Raw genomic sequence first — 18,287 nt, 5'->3', positions numbered from 1 at the left:
CTAAAATTGCCCCTACAAAATGGGGTCACTTCTTGGTGAATTCCAGTTTACTGGAACCTCCAGGGCTCTGCAAAAACATCATGGCGCCCAGAGGGTCTCTCTAAATCTGTACCCCAAAAGCTAAAACGCACAGTGGTCCTTCCCTTCTGAGCCCTGCTGTGTGCCCAAGCAGCAGTTTACACCCACATATATAATTTTTTGACCCCCGGGATGGCCCACTTAATAGTTTTAGGAGTGCAGGTCTCTGACAACACAAAGTGGGTGCAACGTATTGGGCACCGAAATGGCATATTTTTAAAAATTTCAATTTTCATTTTGTACATTAATTTTTGGGAAGCATTTTAGGCTCAAAATGATAATACCCCTTGATACATTCCTTGACAGGTGTAGTTTCTAAAATGGGGTCACTTTTGAGGGGTTTCCATTGTATTGATACTTTAGGGGCTCTGCAAATGCGACATGGCACCTGAAAACTATTCCAGCAACATCTGCCCTCCAAAATCCAAATAGCGCTCTTTCCATTCTGAGCCCCAGCATGTACCCATACAGCAGATTTTGGCCACATATGGGGTATTGCCGTGTTCAGAAGAAATTGTGTAACAAACTTTGGGGGGCTTTTAACTCTTAAACTATTTGCAAAATTAAAACTATGGCGCTAAATGGACGATTTATTGGGAAAAAAAGTAATTTTTCATTTTCACGTCCCAATGTTAATAAAATCTGTGAAACACCTGTGAGGCCAAAATACTCACTCTACCCCTAGACAAATTCTATGAGGGGTGTAGTTTCCAAAATGGGGTCACTTATAGGGGGTTTCCACTGTATTGGTACTTTAGGGGCTCTGCAAATGCGACATGGGACCTGAAAAATATTCCAGCAAAATCTGCCCTCCAAAAGCCAAATAGCCCTCTTTCCATTCTGAGCCCCGCCATGTTCCCATAAAGCAGATTATGACCACATATGGGGCATTTCTGTGTTCAGCAGAATTTGTGTAACGAACTTTAGGGAGCTTTTTCTCCTTTATCCTCTTGTGAAAATTAAAAATTTGGGGCTAAATTGACAGTTTGTTGGAAAAAAAGTAATTTTTCATTTTCATGGCCCAATGTTAATAAAATCTGTGAAACAGCTGTAGGGTCAAAATGCTCACTCTACCCTTTAATATGTTCTGTGGGGGGTATAGTTTCCCAAATGGGGTCACTTTTAGGGGGTTTCCACTGTATTGGTTCTCTAGGGGCTCTGCTAATGCGACATGGCACCTAAAATTATTCCAGCAAAATCTGCCATCCAAAAGCCAAATAGCGCTCCTTCCATTCTGAGCCCCGCCATGTTCCCATACAGCAGATTATAGCCACATATGGGGTATTGCCGTGTTCAGGAGAAATTGTTTAACAAACTGTGGGGGGCTTTTACTCCTTTAACCCCTTGTGAAAATGAAAACTTTGGAGATAAAGTGACATTTTAGTAATTTTTCATTTACACATCCCAATGTTAGTAAAATCTGTGAAACAACTGTAGGGTCTAAATGCTGACTATACCCCTTGATGAATTCTGTGAGGGGTGTGGATTCTAAAATGGGGTCACTTTTGGGGGGTTTCCATTGTTTTGGTACTCTAGGGTCTCTGCAAATAAGGCATGGCGCTGAAAATTATTCCAGCAAAATCTGCTGTTCAAACACCCAGTGTCGCTCCTTCCCTTCCATGCACTGCCGTGTGCCCAAAAATCAGTTTACACCCACATGTGGGGTATTTCTGTGCACGGGAGAAATTGCACAATAAACTGTCAGATGCATTTTCTCCTTCAACCCTTTGTGAATGTGTTAATTTTGGGTCTAAATGAATGTATTAGTGAAAAAAAATGAAATGTCTAAATTTCACTGCCATATTATTTTTATTCTTATGAAATGCTTAAAGGGTTAACAAACATCCCAAATGCTGTTTTGAATAATTTGAGGGGTGCAGTTTTGAAAATGGGGTAATTTATGGGGGTTTCTATTATACAGGCCTTTATAATTACTTTCAGAACTGAAGTGGTCCCTAAAAAATTGGTTTGGAGAATTTTCTTGTAAATCTGGAAAATTGCTGTTACACTTGTAAGCCTTGTGACGTCCAAAATAAATTAAAAGACAATCAAAAGATGATGCCAATATAAAGCAGAGATATGGGAGATAATATTTATTCATGTATTTGGATGGTATGACTATCTGCCTGAAAAGCAGAGAATTTCACATTTTGAAAATTGCAATTTTTTTCAAATTTCCATCAAATTTCCTAGTTTTTTAATAAATAAATGCAAAAATATTGATTAGTGTTTACCACTAACATGAAGTATAATGTGTTACGAGAAAACTATCTCAAATTCATTTGTGTAAGTTAAAGCGTCTCAAAGTTATTGCCATTTAAAGTGACACATGTCAGTTTTGAAAAAAGAGGCCTGGTCTTTAACATACTTTTGGGCCTGGTCCTTAACCGGTTAATTTGCCAGAAAGATTCATTGCTGCAATATTGTCCCTTTATGACCACCCCACGGCGAAGCTGAAGGTTAATGGGATCCTTTCAGATAGCTTTCCCATATCAAATGGTACTCGCCAGGGTTGCCCTTTGTCCCCGACCCTGTTCGTCCTAGTGTTAGAATCCCTATTGCAAGCGGTCAGGCAGGACAGTGCAATTCAAGGTGTTCATTCTGGTGGCAAGTTGCTACAATCTACTGCCTACGCTGATGATGTCCTATTTGTCATATCGAACCCGGCGGAAGGCCTTCCCGCTCTGATGCAACTCCTGACTTCTTATGGTGATCTGTCTGGTTATAAGGCAAACTTCTCAAAATCCGAGGTGCTGAATGTGACTCTGCCGCCGACAGCTGTTGCCTCCTTGAAAGGGGTAACTCCTTTTCACTGGTCTACGAAGCCTCTTAAATACCTGGGAACGCAACTGACACCCAATCTTGCAGACCTGTATAACGCCAATTTCCCCCCCCTGATTGCTGACCTGAAATGCTCACTGGCGGAATTTGATATCCTACCTTTGTCCTGGTTCGGGCGAAAGAACTTGCTGAAAACTTACCTGTTCCCCAAAATTGTTTATCGTATGTCCATGCTACCCATTGCCTTGCCTGCTTCGTTCTTTTCCTCACTTAGAAGCATGTTCACTCGTTTTATTTGGCGCAACAAAACACCGAGAATTTCCTGGGCACAGCTGACTAAAAAGAAGAAACAGGGCGGAATTGGCTTATTAGATGTCCAGAAATATCACACGGCTATCCGCTTGTCCTGGTGGGCTGATCTCGCCTTTCGACTTGCATCTGAACTGCCTGCTGCCTTACTACAAGACGCCATGGAGGTCCCGCTTGATGCTGTGCTATGGTTTCCACGCTCTCACCGCAGCCAGTCCGCATCCTCTTGTCCACTTTTATTCGACCCAGTGAGTGCCTGGACGGATCTGCTGAATGAACTTCTTCCACAACCTTCCCCGCTGCTCCCGCTGCACCTCGCTCCATCTCTGGCAAATGTATCCCCTGGTCCCCTGTCAGATTTTTGGTCACTCTTTCGTGGCATGCATTTCAAAGATATGGTCACCCCTACAGGTTTGCTGTCGGCTGATGAGGTTTGTTCACTGCTCCCTGATAGAGTGTTCACTTTCCTTCACAAAAGGAACATGTCAGTGGTTTTCGACAAAATTCTCTGCCAGTACACTCCTAGATCTACACTGACTGAATTTGAGAAGCTGCTTCTGTCGCCGACTCATATGTTACGAAAAATCTCACACTATATCTCTCATTTTGTTGATCCTCCCCTCCCCTGCAGACCGAAGTTTGTGATGGACTGGGAGACAGACCTTCAACTGTCACTGTCTGATGAAGATGTTGAAATGCTCTTATCCAGGTCACATGGCTTTTCCCCCTGCATTCGGTTGCAGGAAAACAACTACAAGCTGGTCTCACGTTGGTACAGGACGCCTGTTTGGTTACATGCTAAAAAATTGCATTCTTCAGACCGCTGTTGGAGATGTCAGTCTGCAGCTGGCACTTACTTACACATCTGGTGGTCATGCCCGGTGATTCAGGACTTCTGGCTACAAGTAGAAAAGGTTATCCGCGCAGTCAGCTATCCTTACTTCCAACTCACTCCTGAAACTGTGTTTTTGTTCCAGCCGTCTGGCGACTACAAACCTGCATCGGACAAGCTAGTCACGCATCTCTTGGCAGCAGCAAAATCCCTCATCCCCCTTTATTGGATGAACTCTTCGGCTCCTCCAGTCTCGTTGTGGATTGATAAGGTGAACCAGATATCCCGCTTTGACGAACTGATGTGCTGGTCTTCCAGATCTCATGACCGATACGTGAAGACGTGGACCCCTTGGCTTCTGTATAGGCACTAGGCCTACGGCTCATGGAGGTGTGATGTGCTTCTGCACCTCCCCCCCCCCTCCTTTATCATTTCTCACCTCCCCCTCTCTCCCCCCCCCCTTTTTCACTCTCCTATATTCCCCCCCCTCCCCTCCCATTCTTTTGACTTTCCGTTCTTCTGCTCTTGCCTCTGCTTTTCATACCTGCATTGTAATCGCTCTATTCTTCTTCTTTCTCTCTGTTTTTTTCTCTCACTCTTTTCTTTTTCTTGCCTAACTCCGCTCTGTTCTTGAATATTTATGTCCATTTTCCTTCCACACCCTCCCACATGTTTGGGTTTGGATATCCGCTCTGGCTGCGTATTTTGCGGTATTGGACGCAACGTCTACATTGCAATTTTTCTGACTTTCCGGATGTTACCTGTCTATCGTTGTTACCTTACGGATGCACATATGTGTAATGCTTTATAGATATTTTGACTGTTCTATTTTTGCTATACCCATGCATTGTAAGCGCTCTTTCTTGTTCTGTTAAAAATTCAAAAACCCTAATAAAACTTTTGAATTGGAAAAAAAAAAAAAAAAAAACATAACACAGGGAAACCTAAAGGCAATATCTCATCATTTAGCTGACCGTTCTGTGGCTGATGGTTCTGAAAATCCTTTAAGTCTTGAATATGGCCTTACTGTATTACCAGTATAAACTGTCTAGAACAGCTATTAAACAGATTCAGTAAATGCACAAACTCTGTCTCTCATATAACAGGAGATTTCATCACAGTATCAAACACCCGACTGTGGCAGCAACTTGTCAGTAAACAAAGCCATCTATCTCCCTGTTTCTGAAGCAGAGGGATTTCTCTTGGGGCTACTTATCATCTGCCCGTACACTGAAACAACATTACTCAGTTTTCACACCTTGTTTCTTTTAGAAGCATTTTATGGTTTCCATTGACATGAGGTTATCTGTTTATCTTCCTGTGTATCTTATATTCATATAATAAGTATTAAGTATAATAAGTTGTTTTGTGTTATTCTGTAAAATGTGTTAGATTATTGCATACTGTACTATTATATCAGTATATATATATTTCTTAATACTACACTAATGTTATATTTTAGACCTTTACTGTTAACAACACATTTAAGACTTAAAAGATATGGACACAACTAATAAGGATTGTTTTATGAATGTTATTGAAACTTTTTAACTTACCCATAAGCTGACCCACTACATTTCTTTTTATTTTTTTGTCAGCATATCAGTTACTATGACATTCTGATTTTTCTTGTGTAATGTCAGCCTATCTCCTCTCCCAGTAATACATTTTGGATGGAAGGTGTGCGGACAAGATGCTGCTACCTTCACTAGCTTTTATATGATTTCTGCTTCATTTCTGTGCTTATCCATTTTTCTACAGCCCACCCATGCACTGGCAGACACCGATGCTGAACATTGTTGGATTAGCCACTATTTTCAATAGTCAAACACTGCCTGTGCAATTCACTCCTCCCCCTGCAGATTGCTGTATGTGCTTTTCTCCATACTCACATTCTGATACCACTTTTGTGATATACCCTTTCTGTAGATTTGGACAAACTCTTATACCTTCCTACTTCTGTCTCTTAAGGCCTTGTTCATATCTGTGTCAGTAATCCATTCGGGGGATTCCGCAAGGGGGACTCCCCGAATGGACTACCGAACACATTTGTAAGCGGTGAAAGCACACAGACTCCATAGACTATAATGGGGTACTTGTGCTTGCCGCGAGATATCCCCAGGGAACATGTGGACAGGAAAGTAGTTCACAATCTACTTTCCTTTCCACATGATTCGTGAGGGCAGTGCGGGGCCAGCACACGGACCCCATTATAGTCTATGGGGTCTGTGTGCTTTCATTGCACACAGCTTACAAATGCGTTTGGTAGTGCGTTTGGGGGGGTCCCCGTGTGGAACTGAGGCCAGATATTGAGGAGGGTGAGGACCGGGCAGTTAGATGCAAGCTGCCGGACTCTTCTGTCCTCTAGAAATTAGAAAAAATAAAAAACAAAACAGCACCGAGCTGTATATAGTGAAGTATTGTTAAGTTGATGGTGTGGTAACAGGGTTAAATGTACTCTCACCTGATGAAGTTGTGAGAAATTCACAACTACTGTAAGTGCCTGGAAACCAATTATAGGGGGTTCCTCCCTATATGTGGTTGAGCGACTGGGTCCTATTCACCAAGGGTGTGAAGGATACATATAAGGACCGGGAAGAAGGACCGCGCTTCACCAGATATCAAGATAACACATCTGGCCATCCAGGCAAGCAGGCACATTTTTGAGCCCCCATCATGGCAGTTCCTTTGCACTTGAAGAAGGGCAACCTATACCCGAAACGTGTTTGCTGTTGAACTTTAATAAATTGGTTATCTTGATATCTGGCGAAGCGCGGTCCTTCTTCCTGGTCCTTATATGTACTCTAGAAATTAGAAGTATGGCAGTGACTCTCTCACATATCCTTGTTCAGTACATATATATATTCTCCTGAACCGAGTCTTCAGCCGACAAGTATCTCGTATGTATAGCCACCTTATAACAGAAACTACAGTAACGTCAGCTTTGTAAAAGACATAGCCAGGCAACAAACAATTAGAATTACTTTAAAGATATCCACAAAATTAAAATAGTAATTTTTCCTATGCCTTTTGTTATTGAGTCTGTTTGATAGGTCGCAATGTTAAATAAGTCTAATGGTTCAGTAACTAACAGTCTGTCAGGACTATTGGCTTGTGGTCTGTCACACTAAGGTCTTGTGCAGTGTTTCATGGGTATTGCTAAACATTGCTAGCACTGGAAATACTCCATAGCTAAATGTTATATGGGGACATAAAAAGTTATGTGTTTGCCTTCACTCACAGCAATAAAATTCCAACTAGTAAAACTGCAGTTTCTGAATATATACATTAAAATGTGTCTTTGTCTTTTTTAGGTTATTTTCAAGTCTCAGCATCATCACAGAGCTAACGCATCCAGCAAATATGCGATTCATGCAGTTTCGGGCTAAGGACTGTTATTCTTTAGCTCTTTCTAAGCTTGAGAAGGTAAGAAACTAATATTACAGATAATAATTAACATAATTAATATTAAACTTACATTTATTTTTTAGAACATTCTATAGCTTATGTAGGACAGAAATGATATCACATTTACCAAGACCTTTGCTTTCTATTGTTTCCAGTGTATAAACGTTTATTTGTATGACAATTAACTGTAGAGCAAGCAGTCACACGATGCCCCATACTGATGTGTACTGTCATAGATTTGGCATATGTTACATTGAGGAAGACATTTTCTATTTTTTTTGTATATATGAGTAGTAAATTTGATAAAAAAACAAATGTCACTAAAAGAAAAGGTAACCTATGTCAGAAGTCAGGAGAAGGCACCTCAATATATGCAAGAGGGCAAAAAACCCTGTATGCTGCTGTTATCTTTCTACTCTCGTCAAGGGTCAGATCACACAAGTCAGAACCGTTGCATATTTACCATCATGGTTTTTACTGAAGAAGATCCACAGTGTTTTACCGTCCTACCAAAGTGAATACGATATTTTGATTTCTTATTCATACACAACTGTTCTTATTCTTAGTATTCTGCACATAACATCACATTGTGTGGATTTTTCTTTAAAATCTCCTTTTCCTGAATTTTTCACAGCTTACAAATAATGCCTTAATATGACCATTTTCATGTTTTTAGATCACATCATAGTCAATAGTGAATGTATTACCTCTATATAATACACATATGGGGTGGAAAGATAGGAAATGTAGTAAATATAATAAAATACCCAGAGCCACATGGCAACTAAGAGAAGCAAAAGTATGAAGAGGAAGATTGTCCTGGGCTGCTAATCACATTGGCTCCATTGCTGTAAGGTGATACAGATTGCTCAAGGTTAAATGCATGTTTCATGCTGATGACCTATCTAGGTCACCAGTACTTGATCTGTCAGACTCTGACTCCAATCTGTCACACTCTGCACAGATCAGCTTTTCTTGCAGCCTCCAGGTACCAGAACATCTGTAGTCTGCACCTATTCAAGTAATAGGACTGGAGCTGCAACCCAGTCCACTGTATATCAATGGCCCCATCAATGGCAGCTTGCTTGTGAATAGGTCATCAGCATGAAACATGGGTTAGAGATTGGGAAACCCCTTTAATATAAGAAGGCAATAGCAGTTAGGTAGATAAGAAAGTCTGTGGTGTTTATGTGATTTTGAGTATAACTAGCATTTTGCAATTTGACCTTCCCAGCCAAGAAATTAAATGTATCTTTCAGTCCTTAAAGGGGTTGTCCCATCACAAGGATCCTATCTATACTGCTTGTTAATGTGGACGTAAGACTTTTCCTAAATACATTGCTTCAGCAGAACTGCTTTGTTTGTCCACTATCTTACTTTATTCAATTCTTTGTGGCCACAGCCCTGACTTAGCTGCTCATGAGTCAAGTGATGTATCTGCTGCTGTGAGGGGGGAGGGAGGAGGGGCTAAGTGCAGGGAGCGAGCCTGTGTATCTAGCTATTCCTGTGTCTACATCACGTGACCTAGGTCCTGCTCTCAGATAGGGGAGAGGAGCTGCTTTCATTTCTTCTGTTCTCCCAGTTATCAGGTTAGCTAATTCAATTGTGTTCATTATGGCAGAGACAGGCAGTCTCTGTATGTAACACAGAATGGAGTTGCTGCTGCCTGTACTTCATAGTCCAATATGGGTGGGCGGAGCTACACATGAATTTGAGGGCAGAGCTAAACAGCAGGTTGCATGTGAAACCCCGCCCACCAAATGATGCAAGAAACTAGGAAGAAAGAAGATTTTACAGCAGGGAAGACTGATGAGTAAGTGAGGTGGGAATACCCCTTTAATGGTCTTGGGTATCTGGTTTAGAAAAGGCACATAGTTGAGAAAGTACTAAGAGGTCGGAGAGGGTGAGATCTGTATTACTTAATAATTAAAGTAGTAGACAATTCAAATGGAAGGTGTGTTTAGCAGCTGCTACTATTTTTTTCTGGATGGGTAATATTGGGTGCTTAAGGCTGTGAGGTTACATAGTTAGGATGGTTGAAAAAAGACATATGTCCATCAAGTGCAAACTGGGGATGGTAAACATCATGACATTCTATACATGTCCATAACCATCAATGCTACTTTTTAAAGCTGTCAGCTGTAACTGTTGTGACCAGAGATTCACAGTCCTTACAGTGAAGAAGACTTGGTGTTTATTATAAAGTTTTACAGGGTCTAGTATTGATGGAATATGGAGTACAGTATAGAAAAGGACACATCAGGATTGGTTTTCTGCGATATAATAAGTATCCTTGTTCACAATGTTGTCTGATAGGATGGATCAAAGTTTTTATTGAGAATACAAATAAAAACAGGGATAGGAGACAGCCCCGATAGAGATAATAAAACTAAGGGACAAGGTCCTATTAACCCTGACAGTTGCTGATATTATAAGGCTATGGCACTGGAAGCATCAGAGCCATTTTCTATAGGGCTATTTTCATGAAGGTCCACTCAGTCGAAAACATTTTCTGCTTTAGTTGATAACAGTGGTATACTTTATGACTGGGAGAACTGGATCATATGGGCAATTCTGAAGGCATTGCCCATACCTTCTCTGTGTAAGACAAATTCTGCTTTGTTCAAAGTGTCTACACTGCAGTGATGGGTTACTGATGACTCCCCTTTAAGACCACCCTTTTTGACCCCCACAAAGTGGTATGTTAATTTTAGATTTGACTCAGATTTTCCAATGTTTAGCTCAGGCCAAACACTTAATCTTATGGGGTTTGTCACCCATAAAGCGCTATTATAATTTGGGCAACTCAGACCCTTGAGTATAATAAGGAAAGACATGGTGGAGGTGAGTAAAATTAACAAACACCTATACTCAGCTTGTTTCCTGTGCATCGTCATGGCCTCAGCGATACCCAATGTCCTATTCAGGCCTCCGTCTAATGTCACACAAACAGTTAAAGTCAGTTCTTCAGTGTTTTCTTTGGGTCCCTTCCTGCATGCGTCTGACATCACACTCAAGACAGACACTAGATAGCAGTGATGCTATGAGTATTTTGACTGATATTGTAGTTAGTTTTCAAAGTCTGGATATCTCAGTTTGGATACTGGTTATTTTCAGAAAGCCAGACTTTAATTATCTGTAATCCCCCTTGGCACAGACAGGGTCTATACAGTCATCCCTGGCCAGTCAGTGATGGCTAGAGGTTTTTGAAAAAGCTATGAAACATGACTAGGACACCTAAGCTGTTAGAGGAGTCCCTGCACAAACTTCAGTACTTCACTAGAAACAAGTGCCCTATGTCAATTTTTGTCTTACACTGCTCTGCCAAGTCACCAAGTCAAAGCTGGAGGGAACTCCAAGATAGTTTGAGGAGTCTTCTTCACTTACATTGATGTAGCACTCTCTGACCAATTCCATTGGATCCAGAAGCATGCTGTGTCATTCCCAGCCCCAAGGAAGTTAAGTGGATGATGCAGTCCCAGTGAGGAATCCTTTGGAATATCAGTCACCAGCTCAGGAGAATAGGGAAAAAGGCTGGGTTGTTCTAGAGGAACAGCAATGGCAGTGTGGAAGATGGGTGGTAGTGCTGGCAGAGAGGGTTACCGTAAGAAGAGCTACTGGTGTAAGGGTCTTCCTGAATAGTGCAGTGGATGCTACAGGGGTCCAGTTGTTAGTTCTGTGTCAGTGCGCTTAGCAGTGAGATATAGTATAGGCTGGGATATCGGGTGACATGGGCTGCAGCTGGAAGCACTACAAAATTGAAGACTTTGGACTGATGGGAGGGGGGAGGAGTCAAGGAGTTATTCCAGTTTAGTATATACGTAGTGGCAACAGGAATGAAGATAGATTGGAGAAATTCCAGTTTACCTACAGCTTCATGCATTAGGTAACAACTTTTTATCTACAACTTAATATTTGTTGCATTTTTTTTCCTTTTCTCCATAAAATTTGTATTGTTAGCATAAAATTTGTACGGAAAGGTGCAAAAATCCATATGTTAATTGTGGATTCCACAATTCTTCACAGCAAAACTTAAAGTGCAAATTTGACCTATGTAGACAAAACCTTAGTTTGCAAGAAGAAGGAAAAAAGCAACATACATCTGCAGGTTCAGAATGCACACAGGTAAAGATGGTTTAACCAGCCTTAAAGTGTGAGTTCTCTTTTTATTCCTTAGCCAGATGCATATTTGGGCATCTTTGACATGATTCTTATTCCTTGCCACACTCTATAAGCAGAACTTTTGTAGGTGGAAATTTTATTGCAGATGGAACTCAGTGGAGAAGCTCTGTTGTATAATTCTGCCTTGGCTATGGCCTTAGGTTGGGTCTACATGGTGGAGTGGCCATTCTATAAATATGAGTGCCTATGTATCATTTCATTAGTTTAAGGCGTTATTTTCTGATACCTCAATGCAGTCCTCGAAAATGCATCTACTACATCACATGAAGTGGGTGTAGAAGATCTACTTAAGTAGTTGGAGATTGAGATGCCCATTCTATGCTATAACACATTTTCTTGCTAAACCGGTGGCTGCAGTACATACTGTATATAAATTTGTGTACTGCATTTTTGAGAGTTATTCCAAATGATAGTGTTAATTGTGTTATATGGACTATAATTAATTTAGGCTGTTGCCACTGATACAGATATGAGTAGATACCTGGTTTTCCACGCTACAACTATGTGTATATTCTGTCTGGTATGACAACATTGCAGGGACAGGGTTTAGGGTAACGAAGAGGCCCTTATTCAAAGTTGGCTTGCATGCAACTCAACCAATGCAATATGCAATATGTTTAATTAAGACTGTTTGCAAAGTTGCTTCAGTTTTCATTTGTTAATCCACTAAAGCAATAAATAAGAGAGTTGCACAATTACATATAGGCTCTAAACCGATGCAAAGGAATTGCTCTGAGGAATTTTGGAAGAGATTTATAGGTCATATACAACCCCTTCAATAATTGCTTTTGTTCCTTGAAATACTGCATCAATAGGCAATAGTTAAATTGTTGGTCTTAGAAATGAATTCAGCTATAAAACAGGCTGTTTATGAAGCAGCGGTATGTGAATTAGTTCATCAAATATTAACGAGGGGCCATATACTATTTTTTTTTTTTCATTATGCTCAACCACATCTTTGATTTACAAGCAATTAAACTGGTTTGAAGGCGATCTAAATTTGTCTAATTAATTATTTATCCAAATGTGTAATGAAATAGCGAGATGGCTAATGGACTGGAGAGTTTAACATTTATTTTCCCATCTGTTGCTTGATGTCAAGATGCTTTTGGTGAAAATCAGCAGCAGATGAATCACCTTGAAGGTCTAGTAATTTCCGGCTTTAAATTACAGCTAAAAATTTAAGTTCCCGGCATTAAACAACACTTTTGATGTTCTGGCATGACTTGTGGGATTATGTGATAATAGAATATACACAGGATATGATATGACAAGCTCTCGATGGCTTTATTGTGCTATGGGGGTGTTAATTATTGTTTATGCTGTTCATACAATAGAATACATAGCATAATGGGAATATTATAAATCTGTATATATAAAGCATATTCGTATAATATATACATGATTGTTTGGTGTTATAAATCATATCTGGTTGACCAATACAACAATGATAACTGTTACAAAGTAACATCAATTCAATAGTTTAGAATTTATACATGTATATTCATGGGTCTCATTTTCAATGTGTGTAAGGTTGTCCGGCCCAAAATTGAATTTTCATACTGATGACCTATCCATAGGATTTGCACTGATCATTTGTCCTAGCAGTCTTTGGGTGCCGGAAGCTGCTAGTGGACGGGAAGTGTATACAGCATTGCTCCTACAGTGGTTCTGGTGAACTGTAATGTCACTCCTATTACCTGCTCTCTGGGTGCCCCCGTACACTGCACCAGCTTCCAGATAATATATGCGGGGTCTGGTTGTCAGACCCTGATAGATTATATACTGTGTTTATTTCATCAGTATAAAAATAAGATTTGGGGCCAGACAACCTCTTTAACATGATGCTTAATGAATAGGAGGAGGGACTGTCTACTAGGCCATCAATATAAACATAGGAGCATCTGGGAGAGAAAGGACCCCCTATTGTCTACAGCAGCTTAGGAGACAGAACTGGGAAATGGGCAATGGGAAGAACACAAGACTGTTCACCCTAAAAAAGTATATTAGGAAAAACCTGCATTGTACATATTGATATTAGTCATTTATTATATTGAAATAATGTGAACAGTTTCTAAAGAACATGGACATGCAACATATTTAACCTTATAAAAAAAACACTTAAAACACAACTTTTAAAATATATACTGTATTGTATTACTCACAATTAGAGATGAGCGAACAGTGTTCTATCGAACACATGTTCGATCGGATATCAGGGTGTTCGCCATGTTCGAATCGAATCGAACACCACGTGGTAAAGTGCGCCAAAATTCGATTCCCCTCCCACCTTCCCTGGCGCCTTTTTTGCACCAATAACAGCGCAGGGGAGGTGGGACAGGAACTACGACACTGGGGGCATTGAAAAAAATTGGAAAAAGTCATTGGCTGCCGAAATCAGGTGACCTCCATTTTAGACGAATAGTGGATTTCAAATCCGGGTCATATGAGAATGTGAACTTTGTGACTATGAGACAGGGATAGCTGTACAGGCAGGGATAGCTAGGGATAACCTTTATTTAGGGGGGAATGTTATTAAAAATAACTTTTTGGGGCTCTATCGGGTGTGTAATTGTGATTTTTGTGAGATAAACTTTTTCCCATAGGGATGCATTGGCCAGCGCTGATTGGCCGAATTCCGTACTCTGGCCAATCAGTGCTGGCCAATGCATTCTATTAGCTTGATGAAGCAGAGTGTGCACAAGGGTTCAAGCGCACCCTCGGCTCTGATGTAGCAGAGCCGAGGCTGCACAAGGGTTCAAGCGCACCCTCGGCTCTGATGTAGGAGAGCCGAGGGTGCACTTGAACCCTTGTGCACCCTCAGCTCTGCTACATCAGAGCCGAGGGTGCGCTTGAACCCTTGTGCACACTCTGCTTCATCAAGCTAATAGAATGCATTGGCCAGCGCTGATTGGCCAATGTATTCTATTAGCCTGATGAAGTAGAGCTGAATGTGTGTGCTAAGCACACACATTCAGCTCTACTTCATCGGGCTAATAGAATGCATTGGCCAGCGCTGATTGGCCAGAGTACGGAACTCGACCAATCAGCGCTGGCTCTGCTGGAGGAGGCGGAGTCTAAGATCGCTCCACACCAGTCTCCATTCAGGTCCGACCTTAGACTCCGCCTCCTCCGGCAGAGCCAGCGCTGATTGGCCGAAGGCTGGCCAATGCATTCCTATGCGAATGCAGAGACTTAGCAGTGCTGAGTCAGTTTTGCTCAACTACACATCTGATGCACACTCGGCACTGCTACATCAGATGTAGCAATCTGATGTAGCAGAGCCGAGGGTGCACTAGAACCCCTGTGCAAACTCAGTTCACGCTAATAGAATGCATTGGCCAGCGCTGATTGGCCAATGCATTCTATTAGCCCGATGAAGTAGAGCTGAATGTGTGTGCTAAGCACACACATTCAGCACTGCTTCATCACGCCAATACAATGCATTAGCCAGTGCTGATTGGCCAGAGTACGGAATTCGGCCAATCAGCGCTGGCTCTGCTGGAGGAGGCGGAGTCTAAGGTCGGACCTGAATGGAGACTGGTGTGGAGCGATCTTAGACTCCGCCTCCTCCAGCAGAGCCAGCGCTGATTGGTCGAGTTCCGTACTCTGGCCAATCAGCGCTGGCCAATGCATTCTATTAGCCCGATGAAGTAGAGCTGAATGTGTGTGCTTAGCACACACATTCAGCTCTACTTCATCAGGCTAATAGAATACATTGGCCAATCAGCGCTGGCCAATGCATTCTATTAGCTTGATGAAGCAGAGTGTGCACAAGGGTTCAAGCGCACCCTCGGCTCTGATGTAGCAGAGCCGAGGCTGCACAAGGGTTCAAGTGCACCCTCGGCTCTCCTACATCAGAGCCGAGGGTGCGCTTGAACCCTTGTGCAGCCTCGGCTCTGCTACATCAGAGCCGAGGGTGCGCTTGAACCCTTGTGCACACTCTGCTTCATCAAGCTAATAGAATGCATTGGCCAGCACTGATTGGCCAGAGTACGGAATTCGGCCAATCAGCGCTGGCCAATGCATTCTATTAGCCCGATGAAGTAGAGCTGAATGTGTGTGCTAAGCACACACATTCAGCACTGCTTCATCACGCCAATACAATGCATTAGCCAGTGCTGATTGGCCAGAGTACGGAATTCGGCCAATCAGCGCTGGCTCTGCTGGAGGAGGCGGAGTCTAAGATCGCTCCACACCAGTCTCCATTCAGGTCCGACCTTAGACTCCGCCTCCTCCAGCAGAGCCAGCGCTGATTGGCCGAATTCCGTACTCTGGCCAATCAGCACTGGCTAATGCATTGTATTGGCTTGATGAAGCAGTGCTGAATGTGTGTGCTTAGCACACACATTCAGCTCTACTTCATCGGGCTAATAGAATGCATTGGCCAATCAGCGCTGGCCAATGCATTCTATTAGCGTGAACTGAGTTTGCACAGGGGTTCTAGTGCACCCTCGGCTCTGCTACATCAGATTGCTACATCTGATGTAGCAGTGCCGAGTGTGCATCAGATGTGTAGTTGAGCAAAACTGACTCAGCACTGCTAAGTCTGCATTCGCATAGGAATGCATTGGCCAGCCTTCGGCCAATCAGCGCTGGCTCTGCCGGAGGAGGCGGAGTCTAAGGTCGGACCTGAATGGAGACTGGTGTGGAGCGATCTTAGACTCCGCCTCCTCCAGCAGAGCCAGCGCTGATTGGCCGAATTCCGTACTCTGGCCAATCAGCACTGGCTAATGCATTGTATTGGCTTGATGAAGCAGTGCTGAATGTGTGTGCTTAGCACACACATTCAGCTCTACTTCATCGGGCTAATAGAATGCATTGGCCAGCGCTGATTGGCCGAATTCCGTACTCTGGCCAATCAGCACTGGCTAATGCATTGTATTGGCTTGATGAAGCAGTGCTGAATGTGTGTGCTTAGCACACACATTCAGCTCTACTTCATCGGGCTAATAGAATGCATTGGCCAATCAGCGCTGGCCAATGCATTCTATTAGCGTGAACTGAGTTTGCACAGGGGTTCTAGTGCACCCTCGGCTCTGCTACATCAGATTGCTACATCTGATGTAGCAGTGCCGAGTGTGCATCAGATGTGTAGTTGAGCAAAACTGACTCAGCACTGCTAAGTCTGCATTCGCATAGGAATGCATTGGCCAGCCTTCGGCCAATCAGCGCTGGCTCTGCCGGAGGAGGCGGAGTCTAAGGTCGGACCTGAATGGAGACTGGTGTGGAGCGATCTTAGACTCCGCCTCCTCCAGCAGAGCCAGCGCTGATTGGCCGAATTCCGTACTCTGGCCAATCAGCACTGGCTAATGCATTGTATTGGCTTGATGAAGCAGTGCTGAATGTGTGTGCTTAGCACACACATTCAGCTCTACTTCATCGGGCTAATAGAATGCATTGGCCAGCGCTGATTGGCCGAATTCCGTACTCTGGCCAATCAGCACTGGCTAATGCATTGTATTGGCTTGATGAAGCAGTGCTGAATGTGTGTGCTTAGCACACACATTCAGCTCTACTTCATCGGGCTAATAGAATGCATTGGCCAATCAGCGCTGGCCAATGCATTCTATTAGCGTGAACTGAGTTTGCACAGGGGTTCTAGTGCACCCTCGGCTCTGCTACATCAGATTGCTACATCTGATGTAGCAGTGCCGAGTGTGCATCAGATGTGTAGTTGAGCAAAACTGACTCAGCACTGCTAAGTCTGCATTCGCATAGGAATGCATTGGCCAGCCTTCGGCCAATCAGCGCTGGCTCTGCCGGAGGAGGCGGAGTCTAAGGTCGGACCTGAATGGAGACTGGAGTGGAGCTATCTTAGACTCCGCCTCCTCCAGCAGAGCCAGCGCTGATTGGTCGAGTTCCGTACTCTGGCCAATCAGCACTGGCCAATGCATTTCTATGGGGAAAAGTTAGCTTGCGAAAATCGCAAACTGACAGGGATTTCCATGAAATAAAGTGACTTTTATGCCCCCAGACATGCTTCCCCTGCTGTCCCAGTGTCATTCCAGGGTGTTGGTATCATTTCCTGGGGTGTCATAGTGGACTTGGTGACCCTCCAGACACGAATTTGGGTTTCCCCCTTAACGAGTTTATGTTCCCCATAGACTATAATGGGGTTCGAAACCCATTCGAACACTCGAACAGTGAGCGGCTGTTCGAATCGAATTTCGAACCTCGAACATTTTAGTGTTCGCTCATCTCTACTCACAATATTAAGTGAGGTTTCCCATCTCAGGGTTTCAGCTACTCTCATGTCTCCTCTCCCTTCCACTTCCTGGTTTTCAGATCTAAGGCTATACCTAAGTTTAATTAGGAGGGGAAGAGAAATGTAACGGTGGAATAAATAGTAAGCATGCACTCCAGAAGAATCAAAGTATGATAGCGGAGGAAGAGGGGTATGTGAGGTCTATCTGCGAGGCTACAGAGAAGTAGGGGAAATAACAATGTGGGGATCTAGCACGGTGAGAGGGAATGAGAGGCAGGCAGGTATCTGGTCAAAGAGTGCTGTCAGAGGAGATCTGAGATTTTCGGAATCGGAGCCAGGAGGTCCATATTTTGAGATATTTATCTGTGAAAATCTGCTCCAACTCAGTAGTTCTTCGTATCTTGAGATTTTATCTGTTTCATTTACCCATTCGGAAATCAATAGCATAGAGGGTTGATGCCAATGTAGAAGAATCAAAGATTTAGCAGC

The 18,287-nt window shown here is 42.8% G+C and overlaps 1 protein-coding gene across 2 annotated transcripts in view; it reads left to right on the top strand.

The window, feature by feature from the left end:
* Positions 1-18,287, top strand: part of KCNT2 (potassium sodium-activated channel subfamily T member 2) — a 574,767-nt gene that overhangs the window by 490,650 nt on the left and 65,830 nt on the right. For both annotated transcript variants that reach the window (XM_075287704.1, XM_075287703.1), the window contains exon 22: positions 7,315-7,426. In XM_075287704.1, the coding sequence (XP_075143805.1) occupies positions 7,315-7,426 (112 nt within the window). The remainder of the gene's footprint in view (positions 1-7,314; positions 7,427-18,287) is intronic.

This window comes from Leptodactylus fuscus, chromosome 9, assembly GCF_031893055.1.
Source record: "Leptodactylus fuscus isolate aLepFus1 chromosome 9, aLepFus1.hap2, whole genome shotgun sequence".
Lineage (NCBI taxonomy): Eukaryota > Metazoa > Chordata > Amphibia > Anura > Leptodactylidae > Leptodactylus > Leptodactylus fuscus.
Note: the sequence above shows the minus strand (reverse complement) of the source record. Positions and strands in the feature narration are given on the sequence as shown.